The sequence below is a fragment of the Sylvia atricapilla genome, chromosome 8 (genome assembly GCF_009819655.1).
Source record: "Sylvia atricapilla isolate bSylAtr1 chromosome 8, bSylAtr1.pri, whole genome shotgun sequence".
In the NCBI taxonomy this organism is placed as follows: domain Eukaryota; kingdom Metazoa; phylum Chordata; class Aves; order Passeriformes; family Sylviidae; genus Sylvia; species Sylvia atricapilla.
In genome coordinates this window covers 33731890-33747632 of record NC_089147.1, presented here as the reverse complement: position 1 = coordinate 33747632, position 15743 = coordinate 33731890, and the positions used below count along the sequence as shown (strand labels likewise).

General features: G+C 46.1%; 1 protein-coding gene across 3 annotated transcripts; it reads left to right on the top strand.

Moving 5' to 3' along the window:
* Positions 1–3569: 3569 nt before the first annotated feature.
* On the top strand, positions 3570–14842 carry TACR2 (tachykinin receptor 2). Of its 3 annotated transcripts, none has more exons than XM_066324348.1 (5): positions 3570–4470; positions 7563–7757; positions 11479–11635; positions 12301–12497; positions 13805–14842. In XM_066324348.1, the coding sequence occupies exons 1-5, from the start codon at positions 4028–4030 to the stop codon at positions 13854–13856; spliced, it is 1044 nt and encodes a 347-aa protein (XP_066180445.1). In that variant the 5' UTR covers positions 3570–4027; the 3' UTR covers positions 13857–14842. The 3 variants fall into 3 exon arrangements, with proteins under 3 accessions (XP_066180445.1, XP_066180446.1, XP_066180447.1); XM_066324350.1 differs by having other exon boundaries at positions 4038–4470; positions 13708–14842; XM_066324349.1 differs by lacking the exon at positions 13805–14842 and having other exon boundaries at positions 12301–12501.
* Positions 14843–15743: the final 901 nt, after the last annotated feature.

Below are 15743 nucleotides of genomic sequence, written 5' to 3'. Positions count from 1 at the left end.
CTACTGGGCATATTGCACCGGCCACGGTTTGTGTCTGCAGCGACGTTCATCCCCGTCCCGCTGCCGTGACAGTGGGTCCGTGTTGGCTCTGACACTGCGATCATGAACTGCAAACGCCATTCACGCCTCCGAGATGAAATAAGCCCTTTCAAGCCCGCAGCGCTGCACTCCTGTCCCACAAAGGGCTATTTTCCCTCAGGGAAAAAAAAGTCTCATTCAAAGTGGCAGACAACTGTCACGGAGTTGGTTGTTTCATCCTGGCCCGGAGCAGAGACAGATGACACTGAATATCAGTGTCTGGTGACAGAGGAGATGAAGTCCGGTGGCATTTATCCTTAAGTTACCTAGCAAAGAGACTGGAAAACCTCTGAGCTGCGTACGAGAACTGTGTAAACATTCAGGCACACATCATTTCTTTAGGTCATACAGTACACTAAAATCTCATTTCTAGGGGCTAAAAAATATCCCTGGGTAATTTTATTATAAAAAGTACCATTGCTATCACCTGCAGTGCTACTACACTCTGCTTCTGGAAAACAATCCTGCTCAGGACACTCCCAGCAACAGAATAACTCTTCACCTCTAATGTTTCTGACAGTAATGTCCTAGGGCATTCATCCTCTGAAATATCAACAATTTCAATTTCCAGAGAGATTTGCAAATATCCCTGACACTTAGCAATGGCACGCAGGGCTGGAAATCCCATCACATATAGTTGCTGGGAATTAATGTTTGTCATGTGGTCTCCATGTCTCGCGGGTGTCGTTCCCATCCAGGCATGTTTTGTCATTTAGGCATCTTCCTTGTTTGAGTCTTTAACTAAATTTATTGTTCTGGTTGGGCTTTTTTTTTTTAATACCTTATCTTGTCCTTTGTGCTGATTCCTGGACATAAAATTTTGGAGCACATCCTGCTGGATGGGGAAGCTGAGTAAAGGAGTGACTGTTTACCTGTTGTTTTCCCTCAGGACTGAGTCAATGTATCAAACCAGTTACGAACATAACAGTTCCTGCTAGGAAACTGCATGACAAAAATTGAGTAATCCCTTTCTTTTCTTTAATCTCAGGCTTTTCCTATACAAATGGCAAGCTTTCTGGGCAAAATTATAGTTTAGCAGCAAATGGTGGTTAAAGTGAGATGTTATGAACTGCCTGAGGGTCCATCACTGGTTGTGTTCTCTCCCCCTCAGCCCAGTGCAGCACAGGGCTGCAGTTTTCCAGCGAAGAGCCTGGCAGATTGTTCATTACAGCATCTTCTCCTGGGACCATCCAACAGCACAACTAGCAGTGGTTTTGTTCCTATTAAGGATCAGTAACTTCCACATTTCCTCCCTCATCGCCAGGGGTTGTCCTAAAGACACCAAAAGCCATGTATTGCAGAGCATTTGCCCCAGGGCTTTAGGAGCTCTGCAGAAAGAAGCGAACTACAGCTTGTTCTGCACCAAACCGTGTCAGAGAGACCCAAACTTTTTCAGTGCTACCAGAGGCATTTTTGCTGCTTCCTTCCAGCCCATGTCTGGCTGATGATGCTGCAGGCCAGCTGCACTTTGTCCAGGGAACAGCTCTGAGAGCAAGACATGAGGACCATGAGCATCCGCTTCGGGTGGGGCAAAGGTTCTTCCTCCAAAAGCAGAGTCCAACTTGCGATACAATAAAAGCCTCTACTGTCTGTATTACCATGGATTACGTTTCCAAAACACAAAACACCCCTCAATCACCCTTCCTGACCTTGCAGACCCACATCTTTTGTTTGCATCTCTCACCCTTTGCTCAGACCTGGGACCGGTGACTCAGCATGGTAACGTTTGGCCTTGACTATTCTACCCATTATAAAAACAACAGTGAAAGCAGCCAAACCCAAACCCCCTGCTCTCAGGTAGTCCCTTTCTCTGGGATAACTCCAAAACCACTGGCGAGGAAGGTTTTACCCACTGTCTCAGGCAAATGCAACTTCTCTTAGGAATCTGGAGCTGGTCTGTGTCAAAAATTGCTCCAGTTTTCCAGTCAAAAGGCTGATAGCACACACTAAATTGCTGGCCAGGCTCCAGGATGATAAATAACCTTGTCAATGCACAACCAGCAAACGAATAAAAGGTGTGGGTGTGGATACAGGAAGGCAAATCTCTCCTGATCGTATGATGAAATGTTGACCAAAGGGTGGCTGCTCCTCGATTATCACCTGAGTAACAGATCAGGGACCAGGGCAGATGGTTCACAAGAAGGTTCCTAAGAAACCTGAGCACCCTGACCATCTTCAAAGTCAGCCAAGAGAGGTTACAGCTTCACCACTGGAGGGTCAATAAGTGCAGCCCTTTCTCTAACCACTTGCTTCTGTTCTACTTGCCATAACTGATAAAGCACTTTAATGCACATTTCCAGTGAAATGTATGGAGCTTTTTGCTCCTATTCTCCTTTAAATTTGCAGAGATTTGAGACAGCATATCAAAAAAATTTTGAAGAACACTATTAGCTATTGAATTCGTATTGCAAGTCATGAACAGCCCTCCTGAACTGTGTACAGAAAGTGAAAGGTCCCTAAGCTGTTTAATGAGGTGTTAGCATAAGACTTTGAAGAAGCACTTGGAAAGAGCTTTACAATGCACATTAGAGGATATGTAAAAGTGTACCTTTTCAGTTTCTGGGTAGGGAAGTGAGAGGGATAACCTGCAGGGAAGTCTGTTGTGAAGAAAAGGAGACATTACATGCAGGACTACAGGTATTGATTCCCTTAAAAGCAACACTTGGGCAATACAGAGAAAACCTGCTTGAAAGAGTTGGTTAGGTGATGGGTTAACTCCAGGCTGCCTCCCGAAATTAATGAAGCAAGGAAAGATTCCAGGCTGAGCTGGTGCAAAGGATCCTGAACTGATAAACACTACCCTGTTACAGGAGAGCTTGGCACAAGCTGCAGCTCTGGTGGCTCCAGGAGCTGGAAAACTACAGAAGCACTACAGGCACTTCTGAATTCTGAAGCCAGGTTTTCATACCTGAAACACCTTCAGCTTCCACTCGAGCAGGCATGAATCAGTGCCAAGTACTCTTGGAAATCTCAGCCTCAGTGTGTTGCTTATGTTTACAGCCTTTGCTTTAAAGCTGACAGCAGCAAGAGCGCTGTGCTCTGAGCAGAGTCAGGGGTTCCTCTTTCCTACAAGAACCTGAAATTTCTGCATCCGTGAGGTCACCAAGTTCCTACAGCACACACTGGGAAAGGGGATGCAGCCATCCGAAAGGAAGGATTTTGTTGAATTGCATCAAATATCGTTTCTCCCTTGCTATGAGAGTTCATGGGAAGTCAGGCAGGGTCCTGGAAACACGAGGATTGAGGGACTGGTAAACCTGGCAAAATAACTATCCTTGCATGTAAGCCTGTAAAATCCGGGTAGTGCACTCAATTGCTGAGTGGAGCAGGGGGGGAAGCTTCACGTACCACTTTGCCACATTTCATTTGATGTCAAATTGGTTGTTTAGTTTTCCCCTGCAAGAGACTCCACCTCCTTTTAAAGTCCCCTTAAAACCTGTTGAGATTTTATCCCAGTGCAACTCCTGCCTCGCACTTAACAGTTACACAAGGAAAGAACAGCAAATGTCCTCAGTCCCACTGCAGGGGATTCAGACACTTGGTGCTTTAGAAAACTGCTGCCCTGACAAAGAATTTCTACTTGGATTGGAGTGGGTTTTGGCTTTCATTTATGTTTTCTTGTCCCTAAAAGCAATCTAAAGGAAGACATCACTTGCCATTGGCCTGGAAAACACCTTCCTTTCTTCCTTTTTTTCTTCCTTTTCTAGAGGAAAAAGAAACTTGAAGAAGAGAGTTGTTCTGTAGTTTTTCCTCTTCAAGCGTAGGGTAAAATGCCAGGGAAGAAGGAGGAGGCCCTTGGCATCGCTCGTCTCCTCCTGGAACTGCATTGCATCACTCGGAAAACAGGACGAGAGGACATGAGACAGCTCATTCCGATGTCTTTTTAACAGCACTTGGTTAAAGGCATGGAAATTCATACCACCAGCATCTAGTGCAAGGAAATGAGCAGATGCCAGAAGATTTTTCTTTTACACTTACGAGAAGTGAAATGGGCATGTTTTCCGTTTTTAACGCAAGCAATGTTTCGCAGGCTGGCTCCCTCGAGGACGGTGGCAACTGGACGGCGGCAACCCAGTTCACCCAGCCAGGATGGAGAATTGCTCTGTGGGCCATCACCTACTCCTTCATCGTTATCACATCCATCGTTGGCAACGCCACCATCATCTGGATTATTCTGGCGCACAGGAGGATGAGGACCGCTACCAATTACTTCATCGTTAACTTGGCTCTTTCGGACCTGCTGATGTCCACCTTCAACACCATCTTCAATTTTATCTATGCCAGTCACAATGTCTGGTATTTTGGGGAGGAATTCTGCAGGTTTCAGAACTGGTTCCCCATCACTGCAGTGTTTGTGAGCATTTACTCCATGACAGCCGTGACTGCAGAGAGGTAAGAGGAGAATGGAGAAGATAAGGTCTGAAAAGATCCCCTGTAAGTCATAAAAAAAGTCATTGTGATGGTTCATGCAATTGGCCCCCATTCTGTCAGGTGCCTTATCAGCCAAGTGGAAGGAGTGCCAGATTGTGGGGTGGGATGCTAATTATGGCATGATCTTCTGCTCTTTATCCCTGGTCTGAATCACACCCAAATCTGTAACGAGTGGGAGTGGCTGATATTTTGTTGTTCCTCCATTATTGATCATAAATTGTTTCCCAGTCACCCTGAAAACTCGTCTGTGGCTTTGTTGGGCTTTTTTAAACCATGAGACAGATCTATCCGGAAAAAGGAGAATACGCTGCAGGCTGCTGAAACTATCAGCAGCCCTAATCCTGCTGTGAGTCCAGCAAACCACCAGAAATAATGGGAATTAGATTAGAAATGGCAGAGTATGCTCCCCTGGTTCACTAGAATGACTTATTTCAAGAGGGAGGGAAGAGCCTCAGGGATCACTGCCCCAACTTCCCTCTCCAGCTCACAGCTCCAATCACCCTGGCACACCCAGCCTCAGGAAGCAATCACAGAGCAATCATACCAGATAAACAGGCTAGAAGAGGGAAGAGGGCCTTTAATGCCCGCTGAAACCTGGGCAGGAGCTGGGGACAGGGCACAGTACGGGACAGCTCACGAGGACAGGGCTGAGGGACGTGTTTGTCAGTCTGCAGTTGTCCAGATGAAAGCAAATCCCTATTTAGAATCAGTGGTGGCTCAGTTTTAGACTCCAATACTCTTTTGCTGCCCCTGGCTGTAAATCAAGGGTTGTTGGTAACTGCTATTTTATTCATGTTGTCTGCCAAAGAATATTTTTGAAAAGCCGTTTCAGCCTGTTGTCATGTCTTCCTCCTCTTGTTCCTTGGGGATTTTTGGCGAAAGCACCTAGGTAGCCAAAATCTCTTCAGTCACATGGCAAAGATCAGAAAGAAAACTTGGCACCTCACTGCAAACCATATTTAGCTATTCTTTGCTTAGCCTTAAAATAGAACCTGACACAGTCTCCTGGAAACTCGATGCTTCCATTTATTGTTAAGATCTTGTCCACTCCAGCTCCGATGTTTAACTTCCATAAAAACATCTTCCAAAGTGGTTTATTTTAAGGAAGGAGGCTAAGAAGTGATGGCTCTAAGTCATTTTTGTCTGCCACGGGAAAGTCCCCGGTGATACTGCTCATCGTCGGGTTTAGGATCACTCAGTTTCCCCATTACCAGAGCAGCTGTTTCCACTGCAGCGCTCGAGGCAGAAATGCAGTCCTACCGATCAGCTCAAGTTTCACACTCCGGTTAGCAGTCTCCTGTGACCTGTTTGGAAAGTGCACAGGACGGTCCAAAATTCAGCTTGTTTTGTCTACGTGTATGAGGACCAGAGGAAGGGTGCCGAGAGTGTAGTCCCGGCATCCTGGGATGTCACAGGGGCATTGAGAGAGGGGACAAGGAGCATGAGCAGCAGCAGGGCAAAGGCTGTGCTGCCACACAGCAGCAGGGGCGAGGAGATCTCAGCAAGTTTGGTAAATCTCCCATCTTCCAGGAGCTCGCCTAAAATCACAGCTTGCCCCACGGGTGCACCCCTGGCAGAATGGGAGTGCCTCTACCCAGCCCTGTAACACCTTTGATGTCTGCAACACGGGCTGCAGTGCCAGCACAGTGGCTGGCATCATTTATTCCCAGGACTTGTCATTCACTGAGGACCACAGATCATCGTTTCAGGCACTTCTGTGTGCAAATACTCTGGAGAATATCCACCCGTGGATTCCTCCCTGACCAGACCCAAGCACTGTATAACACTACCTAAGACAAGCTAAAGAAAAGGGGGTGACATGAAAATTTTATAGCTAAATAAGGCCCTGCTGTTGTGCAGCCCTGGATTGCTCACTGTCTGTCTGTCTTGCAGCAGCAGCTGGGCAGAGCTGCTTACAAACAGCCTGGCCAAGAGACAGTGCAATTTGTCAGATTTTTTGCTATGAAAACTAGGAGGCAATGGGCATTTTCCACTCCATTTTGCCTTTGTAACAACCATGACAAAGAATAGGGAAAGCATGACAAGAAATGCATAATTGATTATGTACTCATTACAACACCGTGCATTTCCACACAGGGAACTTAAAACCAGAGAGCGCCCCGGGCTCGTGAGTAATCCAATAGTCAGATGTGCTGTGAGAGCCCAAAGCAGGTGTGGGATGAAAGGGTCAGCCCTTCCCTCCACTGCAAGCACAAGTCCTCAGGCAGTCAGGGACAGAGGTAGATAGCACGAGTTTTCCACAGCTAAAAATCAATGGGGAAAAAATTGGAGTAAGGGGTACTCAAGAGCCCAGTCTGCTCACGTGCTGCTGTGAAGCATCAGAGATTGACATAATTAGAAGGGAAAAGCATGCTTGGCTAGGCTTTTTTTTTAGGAAGGCACTTGCAACAGTAACTTTAAAAAAATAAAAACAGCAAGAATACTTTTTACAAGGGTCTGGAATGACAGGACAAGAGGGAATGGCTTCACACTGCTGGACTGCAGGGTTAGATGGGAATGTTAGGAAGAAGTTTTTCCCCTGTGAGGGAGGTGAGGCCGTGGCACAGGATGCCCAGAGAAGCTGTGGATGGACCCCTGGATCCCTGGAAGTGTCCAAGGCCAGGTTGCATGGGGCTTGGAGCAACCTGGGATAGTGGAAGGTATCCCTGCCTATGGCTGGGGATGGGAACTAGGTAGACTTTAAGGTCCCTTCCAACCCAAACCATCCTGGGATTGTATGAAAAATTCCATAATGGGAATGCTTGCAAAGATTATATGCAGAAGAAATAAAGGACTGCTTCCTCCTCACACCAGAAACATCCATACAGTGGGTTTAATATATCCTGCCCTAAGACTGGCAATCATTCTCTTCAGAAAGGATTTAGTTCCTTATTATTTATTGCCTAGAACCTGTCAAAACGTCTATATTAATAAAGCCCACCATGCTGTCCTGGTGTGTTCTTACACTTCCTGTGTTTGTTGTGTAGATTGCCAATTTCACTGTAAAAGCACCACCTTTGTTTCTCTGTAAAAGCACTGCCTGTTTCTTGCAGGTACGTGGCCATAATTCACCCCTTCAAGCCCAGGCTCTCTGCTGGAAGCACCAGAGTCATCATTGGGATAATCTGGCTGGTGGCATTCGGGCTCGCCTTCCCGCAGTGCTTCTACGCCGAGATCACGATGGACAACGGGGCCATGAAATGCATCGTGGTCTGGCCCGATGACGTTGGATCCAAGCACCAGCTGACGTAAGAGACACCATAAAACTCCCAATTCAGGCAGAAGTTAACCAGGAAAATAACTCCATCTCCAAATTGTTGGAGTTGGCTGTGGAGAGTGCTGGGACAGAGAGCAGGAGAATGTGGGGCTGGGGCAGCCCATCTAAACTCAATTTAAGCCAGTTGAGGCAAAAGCTGCCAGGTGATCATGATTCAGGGTAATCCTGATGTAGGTGAATCTGCGGACGGCTGGGACAAGGAATTCTGCCAACCTGTATATTCTAGAACATGTGGTTTTATTGCAAGGGTCGTGGGTAAAAGAGCCTTGCCTTCAGCCACCAGCCTGGGCTGGAGGGAAGTCCCAAAGAAAGAGGGAGAAAGAACAGCAGGGTGAGAGCTGAGAGAGAGCAAAGTGGCAGGGGGAAGAGAGCAGGAGAGAGCAAGAATAGGAGGAAGAGGAAGGGTATGAGAGCAAGGTCTTTGTTACAATCCATTATATCTCCTTTTGTGATGAATATTCTAATTTTCAGTGACCAACCAACACAAGACACAAAATCCTATAGAACCTACATACAGCCTATAAGAACTACTACATTACCATACTGTGTTGTATTTTAAACTCTAAAAACTACTCTTTAAACTTCTGTTTTGTTACATTGACCCTTGGATCCCTCAGCCAGCAGAAAGGGATTGTTCAATCAAAAGGGATTCTCCTTCAGCTAGCTAGACCATCGTTTTCAAGTTATATAGTAACTAAGACTCAGTATCTTACAACTGAAAGTAAGCTTTAGTTTCTATTCCGATTATAGGTTTCACATTTTCAAAATCTTTTACTAAGCTATCATATTTATAAGGTTTCCCTAATTCATCCTCCCCAACACCTGAACCTGCCATCCTCCCTTGCTTTGAAAACTGGTTATAATGTCTAGAAACCCTACATACAAGTCTTGGGGAATTTAAGAGAAACCAGTGCAAAAAGTCTCTAAGCTTATGAATATATAGCTCTAGTTATAAAGCTCTAACCAATAAATCCTGGTTTCAAAGATTCTGGATTTTCTTCCTCCATCAGGCAGGAGGAAACTGGGTATCTTTAATGCTGAGAAGCCACGTAATTAGTTAAAAATTATGCTGCTCTTTCGGGGGGTGCAGGGGGAGGGGAGGAAAGGAAAATAAAACCCCAGAGCAGCATGTTTCAAACATCCTATGGTTTTATAGACATCTTTATCTGGGCACACATCTGCACTTCCAAAAGTCCCTAAGCCTCACAGCGATTTCCTCCTGTTTGAAAGCAAGATTGTTCAAACAGATGAAACAAGCTGTACCCTGCACTTGGGGTATCTGCTGTGATTACTCATCGTTCAAAGCACATGATGCACCTTTGAGAAATTAATCAAGCAAAACATATTTATACAAAGTAGCAATGGAAGAACTGAGGAAAAGGAACAAATGGATTCACAAAGTGCAAGCAATTTTTCAAAACAAAAACCACTGTGAAGGCTTTTGCCCGGCTTCATGCATGTGGGACATTTTTCCCTGCTCACTCTTCATCTCTGGAAGACAGCTGGATGCCTCCTCAACTTAGCCATTACCAAACTAACTGATTTTCACACGAATGTGTGCCAAGTAATTTTGGCCAAGCTGCAGCATATTCAGACAGTGGTAGCCAGTTTTTCCCAGTTGAGCAAAGAGTAAAATCAGCCTCAAACCTCTCATGCTGGGTGATACTCCTCCTGGGGGCTCCTTTTTGGTACCCTTTGGTACTTGCTGAGGAACAGAGAGTGCCAGACTGCTGTCAATTATGGGAGAGGGAGAATAGATAACCACTAATACATGAGTCACTGATGACTATTTCATTCAGATGAAAAGAGTGAGCTTTATTTCTCCCACATCCATGGCATGGAAAGGATTCACAGGAGTTCCCCAACATGCTGACAAAATCCCTGTGGGCTGGAAAGGCTGGTCCTGAACGTGGCAAATAGCAGGGCAGATCCTTCCTGGGATCTCCAGCAGAAGAGCAGCAGTTCCTGACCACAATACATCACTCACCAGCTCTGCCCTCCTGAGCAGCGCCAGGTTTTGGTATCTCTCTTAGAAAGGAAGTTGGAAACATTGGCCCTCAGAAATCACACTGAGTGATGGATTTGTTGGCACAGATGCCTGCAATGCAGACTATGGAGACAAAGCATGTGCAGCCATTCATACACTTGTCCAAATAACAAGGAAAAGAAATACTAAGAAACATAAAGAAAAACAACAAAAAAGAGAACTGGGTTCATGTGTTTACTGTGTGTCCTCTGAATCCTTTGCAGTTGAGTAAACCCATGTTTCAAGACTTCTAGGCTTCAAAAAGAAGGAAAACCCTTCTGTGCAGGAAAGACATGTATAATTATGACACGTTAGAGAGAAGTTAAAAAAAATAATACTAATTTTAAAACCCCCAAACAATGCACTACTGACTGCCAGTCCCTGAAAAATACTGGATGAAAAGGATATAGAAGTTTAACCAGAGTAAACTAACCCCAGAGGATTTTTCTTCTGGTGACAGGTTAACTTTGCAGCAAAGTAGTAAAGCTACAAGACTAAAAGTTTCTTTTTCCGTGTGCTCATACTCAGGCTCCCATCCTCCTTTCCTCCTCCCAGGATGGGAACCCTAGAAGGGCTTTGCTGCACTCCACACACAGTATTAGACCTTCAAAAGAGGAACTGTTCTCAGCACAATAGGAGAAGGTGCAAGACAGGCAGGGACAAACTCACCACACTTCACAAATATTATTTTTTTTTTTTATGCAGCCACCAGTCTGGTATTTGTAGCCACCCCAAGGAGTAAACACCATTGAGGGCCCAACACCCATTTCAACAGAGCTCTGCAAAGCACTAATGTGAGGAGTAACCCCAGAGCCTTGTCAGACTGAGAAAGACCATTTGCACCCTCCCAGCCTTTTGGGGTCAGTGCCAGCAGTTTGTGCCGGAGCCCTCCTGCCTACTCCTACTTTTCACACTGTTTATGTTATTTCGATAGCTGCTGTTATGGAGTGAGCAGGTTGTTCCCTTCCCATAAATGGTGGTTGCTTAAACTAGTCAGCCCCCAGCATGAGGGAACCCGCAGAAGTTTGTGTGGTGACACAAAACTAGAAAGGGCCGAGGTTAAAATACAGCCGAGGGGAGGCCAGTGTTTCAGCTGGAGCAATAACCAAGAAGCCTCTTGGTTGTACATTAATTGCGTGTGCTCACACAAATACAAACAGCCAGCTACACAAATACAGGCAACGTCCCTTCCTCACTCTCTGCATCTTTGGGCATCCTGTTAGTAGCCACATACCTTTTGCAGTCCCTGATGTGATCTTTTTTTCACTGTTGCCACTACTGCGTTCATCAAGTTACTCTATAGTTTTTGGACTATTCCTTTCCCATACCTGTGATTTAAGGACTTGTACTTTTACCACCGTATCTCTCTCTCTCTCCTGGCTGCAGTGGGATAACAAAGCTCAGTGCAGGTGGCCTTGGACTGCAGCCATCTGCTAAAAGATAAATTATGTTACTCTGTCTTCAAAGAGCAGGGAATCCAGCCCAAGGACTCCTCATCACACCACAAGAGAGATGCAATTTTGCTGCTTACAGAAGTCCCTGCAACAATAATTATGGGCAAAAATTCTTCTTTGTGGTTTTGCTACTAGGAGCCAGTGTACATATCCAAGAGACAATTTCTGAAAGAGCTACTGACTGTGAAAAACTGCTTGTTCTTCTCTTTCAGGTATCACATTGCCGTGATTGTGTTGATTTATTTACTGCCTTTAATGGTGATGTTTGTTGCATACACCATTATAGGAATTACTCTGTGGAACAGCACGGCTCCAGGCCACCACCTGAACAGAGTCCGCTATGAACACCAAGTTAATGCCAAAAAAAAGGTGAGAAGTGAAACTTAACTGTAATTACCCCCAGCACACCAGCCCTGCTGCCTCCAGTTCCAAAATGGAGCTTGTGTTTGTCACAAAATCTTTCGGCATTGGGCTTGAAAGGTTAACAAAATAGTTTGGGGTAAAGGGCATCAACCTGCAAGTTTATTAAAAATGGTGATTGTGTGCACCAGCCAGCCTTCAAGGAAGAAAGACTCACAGCAGCGGGCCAGCTACAAGCAGCCCTTAGAGAGTAAAACCTCATGTTTATACCCACGGATAAAACAGGGTAAAACTCTGGGCAGAGTGGAGCAGTCTCAGCATAACAGCAGTGATCTGGTTTCCCTGCATCTCTCTGGTGTAGCTACAAGCAGTTCCTCTGCAGAGTCCACTCAATGCGCTGGGGAACATTTGCTTTAATCCTCACCCTGTTCCCATCACCAGGGCACTCCCTCCCTGTTCCAGTTTCCATGGCCAGGGAATTCCCTCCCTGTTCCCAGTTTTCATCACCAGGGCTGGCTTATTTGCCATAGCTGCACATGGTATGTATGGTTTCATTCCATACACTACACTCAGGGAGGTCAAACCAGCCTCAAAGTGAAACCAGCACTTCTCACTGCCCCAGCAAGCCCAGTCACCCAGGCCCCAGGAAAAACCCCTCGGTTTTGTTTTCCTAGTTTGTGAAGACGATGGTGGTAGTGGTGATCATTTTTGCTGTCTGCTGGCTGCCCTATCACATATACTTCATCCTGGGGAGCTTCAAGGAAGACATCTACCAGCAGAAGTACATTCAGCAGGTGTATCTCGCAGTCTTCCTCCTTGCCATGAGCTCCACAATGTACAACCCCATCATATACTGCTGCCTGAACCAGAGGTGAGTAGTGTGAACACGTGTGCACAAAGAAAACTCTCAGCCTGAAAAAACATAAATATCTGGAGGTGAGAGCAGCTGTGATTTTCAACTGCAGTCCCTAGACCAACTAGACAATTTAACTTACCCTGATCTAATAACGTGAGATGGGATACACTCTGCGATTTTAACTCAGCCCTTAGTATTTTCTGTCTCTGAATAAAGTGCAGCCAGAAGGCATAGGATCTCAGCACAGTCACACTTGCAGCTCTTTCCACATGCAGACCATCCTATTTCCAAGGGAGGGATCCATAATCCCTGCATTGCTTCTGCTGAGCTGATGCTGGGCTGGCTCAGCCACTTGCTGTCCCCAGGCCAACCCCCAGCACGGTCCTGAGCCTCCCTCCCAATGCTGGGTTCACCCCCATGGGTGGGAAGCAGGAGCAGCCCACGGGTGACTCGTGAAGGTCCCATCGGGACGTGGCAGCACGAGGGAGCAGCTGGAGGAGCACAACGCCAGCAGGCCAAGAGGTGTCCCCCTTGCTCTGCGCTGGGAGCTGCTCCGGCTGCCGCCGGATCTCCGTGCCAAATCCTGCACCAAGAACCCCCATCTCTCTTCAGCCTCGCGGCTCGAAGTGAGCTTCAAAGGTCATGAATGGCTATCGGCACATTTCCCGTGCAGTTTCACTGGGAGTGCCCAATGCTGAACTCCAGAGCGAGGCTTGCTCCTTTGAGTGTTTCAAGCAGCATCCAGCCTGTGAGCTCACAAGAGAAGAGTTTTGCAGCCCGTTCACCCAAACTGCGTTTAACACGAAACACACAAACAAGTCCTCCCCCTCCTCTCTCAGAAAGCAGACAGCTTCCTCATTTAATTATTCAGTTTCTTAAAAAAGCTTCCAGTGGGTGGACACATGCATTTTCCTCAGATGTTCTGTGTCTCACAAGTGCAGTCACCAGCACGGTCAGCACCATCTCCTGAGCACATCAACACCCTGCCACTTCACTGATCTTATACGTTTATTTAAAGTACAAGGAAATCAGATCCAAAACTCCTAATTCACCTCTGTCCACGGTTTTATGCATTTAGCTTTTCATCTCGTTTCATCTCATTGAATTCAGTAGAAATATTTATTTCCATAGTCATTCACAGGTAGAACCAAGCCACGAGTTTGTTCATTCTCTGTGCAATTAGAAAGACAATTTCACCGTTGAATTGCTTTTCTCACTTTTGCAGGTTTCGTTCTGGCTTCAAGCTAGCCTTCCGGTGGTGTCCATGCATAAAAGCAACAGAAAAAGACAAACTAAAACTTATGTACCCATCCTCTTACCAGGCAACCCACAGAAAGTCAAGAACAGCAAGTTTCAACACAGAAACTCAGCTAAATGAGAAAGAGAAGACATCATTTACCCTCACCCGATTAACACTTTGATTTCCTGCTCCTGGTGCTGGCTCCATCCCCATACGCCATGACAAGGCAGCAGATCTGTAGAAGCCTGAGGCAGGCCTTTTCCTCTGGAGCAACTGTTTCCTACAGGACTTCTTTAGATGCCATCAGCATTGAAGGCAGTGTGTTGATAACACTTATATCCATGGAGGTCCAAATATCACCCAGCTATGGACACGAGTTTAACCCTTCCTTACGTCAACGACTGCGATACAGAACAGACATAAGACCTAGAAGGTCAAAAAATCAGGGGAGCAGATCTGAGGCAGTGCCAATCAGTAGCATATAAATTATTTTATTCTACATTGTGATCTCCTGATTTCTGTTCCACCAAGACACTTAAAATCAGAAAAGACTCAGTGTAGCAGAAAGGCTGGGGCTCGTGGCCCAGCTGGGAAGGATCCCTGGGGCTGTGTGGGCAGCTGAGTCCCACGGCTCAGCAGCCTCGAGGCAGGTAACACTGTGGACCAAAGCCTATTCACAACAAAGGCAAATACTAACACATCCAGACTGAAAAATCCAGCCTGCCCTCAAAATTTTCTGAACTCTGGGATTTTCATGCCTGTAATTTCACCAGCAGAGACGGTTTCTTAAGATGTTGCCATTGCATGGATTTCTATAACCTTGTCCCAAAATATGTTGTTGTTTTCCTGTTAAAGCATATTCAAGTGATTTCTCCTTCACATTAATTGCGGTGCCTAATTTGGAAAGCGAGGCTCTCAGAATTCTGAGTCAGTAGCCAGGGATGCCCACGGGTTTGGTCAGGGCTCATGGATCCAATCAGAATCCACCTTCTCTACATCTTTTTCATCCTAACAGCAGTGGCCCACCACTGTATTTTCCCAGATAGTCCCTTCACCTTCCCTTTCCAGACTTATCCTCACTCCTCTGCCCAGATATGAAAATAAAGGTTGAAAAACGTCATCTTCCCAGCCTGAGGCATTATGTGCAGGCACACAAAACAGGAGAAGCTGAAATATAAACGTAATGTAAAAGTTATACAGCATTTATTAGTGGTGATAAACTAGCACCTCACAATCACCTTCACCTCTCATGGCAGGTTTGTAAATAATATCACAGAGCAATACCTTATCAATTAAAAAGCTCCTGTAATGTTGACAGGATCCAGCTATTTGAAATATTCTCCTTTGCTCTGTCAAAGCCAGACCGCAAAATGCTGCCAGGCTTAAATTCTGCAGTAAATCCAGAGAAAACATTCCAGGCTTGAACTGAAAGAGTACCCAGGGATAAGATTTTCCCAAGCCTGTTTCAATACAGGAACGAGATACATGCTCCTTCTCCACTTCTCCACCTCCCTGGCTCTGTGGAGAACAATTATGTTATGCAACAAACTTGTCCCCATGTTGGGACAGGAGTGCCCAGGCCCCTCTGAAAAAGTTCACAATTTTCAATCATTCCAGCAGATGTTTCTAGTCCAGATGTTCCCTGGCCAGCCCTCTCCCCAGGCCAGCCTGCTCTTTCCATGACTGCACTGCTGGGGTGTGTGCTGGGCAGAGGGAGAGCAGCGAGAAGCATTTACAGACAGCCAGCACCAAGTCATTGTGCCAGAGGGACTGAAAATCATTTGGGAGGGGTACTCTGCCAGGCACACATTGCTGGGACTGAGCTGTATCTGGCAGATGCTCCTGCACTGAGGAACTGAAGAATACCTACTCACAGAGTTCAGTACTCAATCTATGTGAGCTGTACTCCCCCTGCCCAGCTGGTGTGAGTCTAAGGCCTTTAAACTCTGCAGCTAATACAGAGCTCTTTAGACTAAACAGGCCTATCTTGAGCACCCCACCTTCCCCCTCCCTCTTCCATC

What these genes read in the sequence shown, in the direction of transcription:
- TACR2 (XM_066324350.1), top strand. Translation starts at nt 4,067, where the DNA reads ATGGGCATGTTTTCCGTTTTTAACGCAAGCAATGTTTCGCAGGCTGGC. An exon ending in AAGTTAATGCCAAAAAAAAG is followed by an intron (nt 11,636 to 12,300) that starts GTGAGAAGTGAA and finishes TTGTTTTCCTAG; the next exon opens with TTTGTGAAGACGATGGTGGT. An exon ending in TACTGCTGCCTGAACCAGAG is followed by an intron (nt 12,498 to 13,707) that starts GTGAGTAGTGTG and finishes TCACTTTTGCAG; the next exon opens with GTTTCGTTCTGGCTTCAAGC.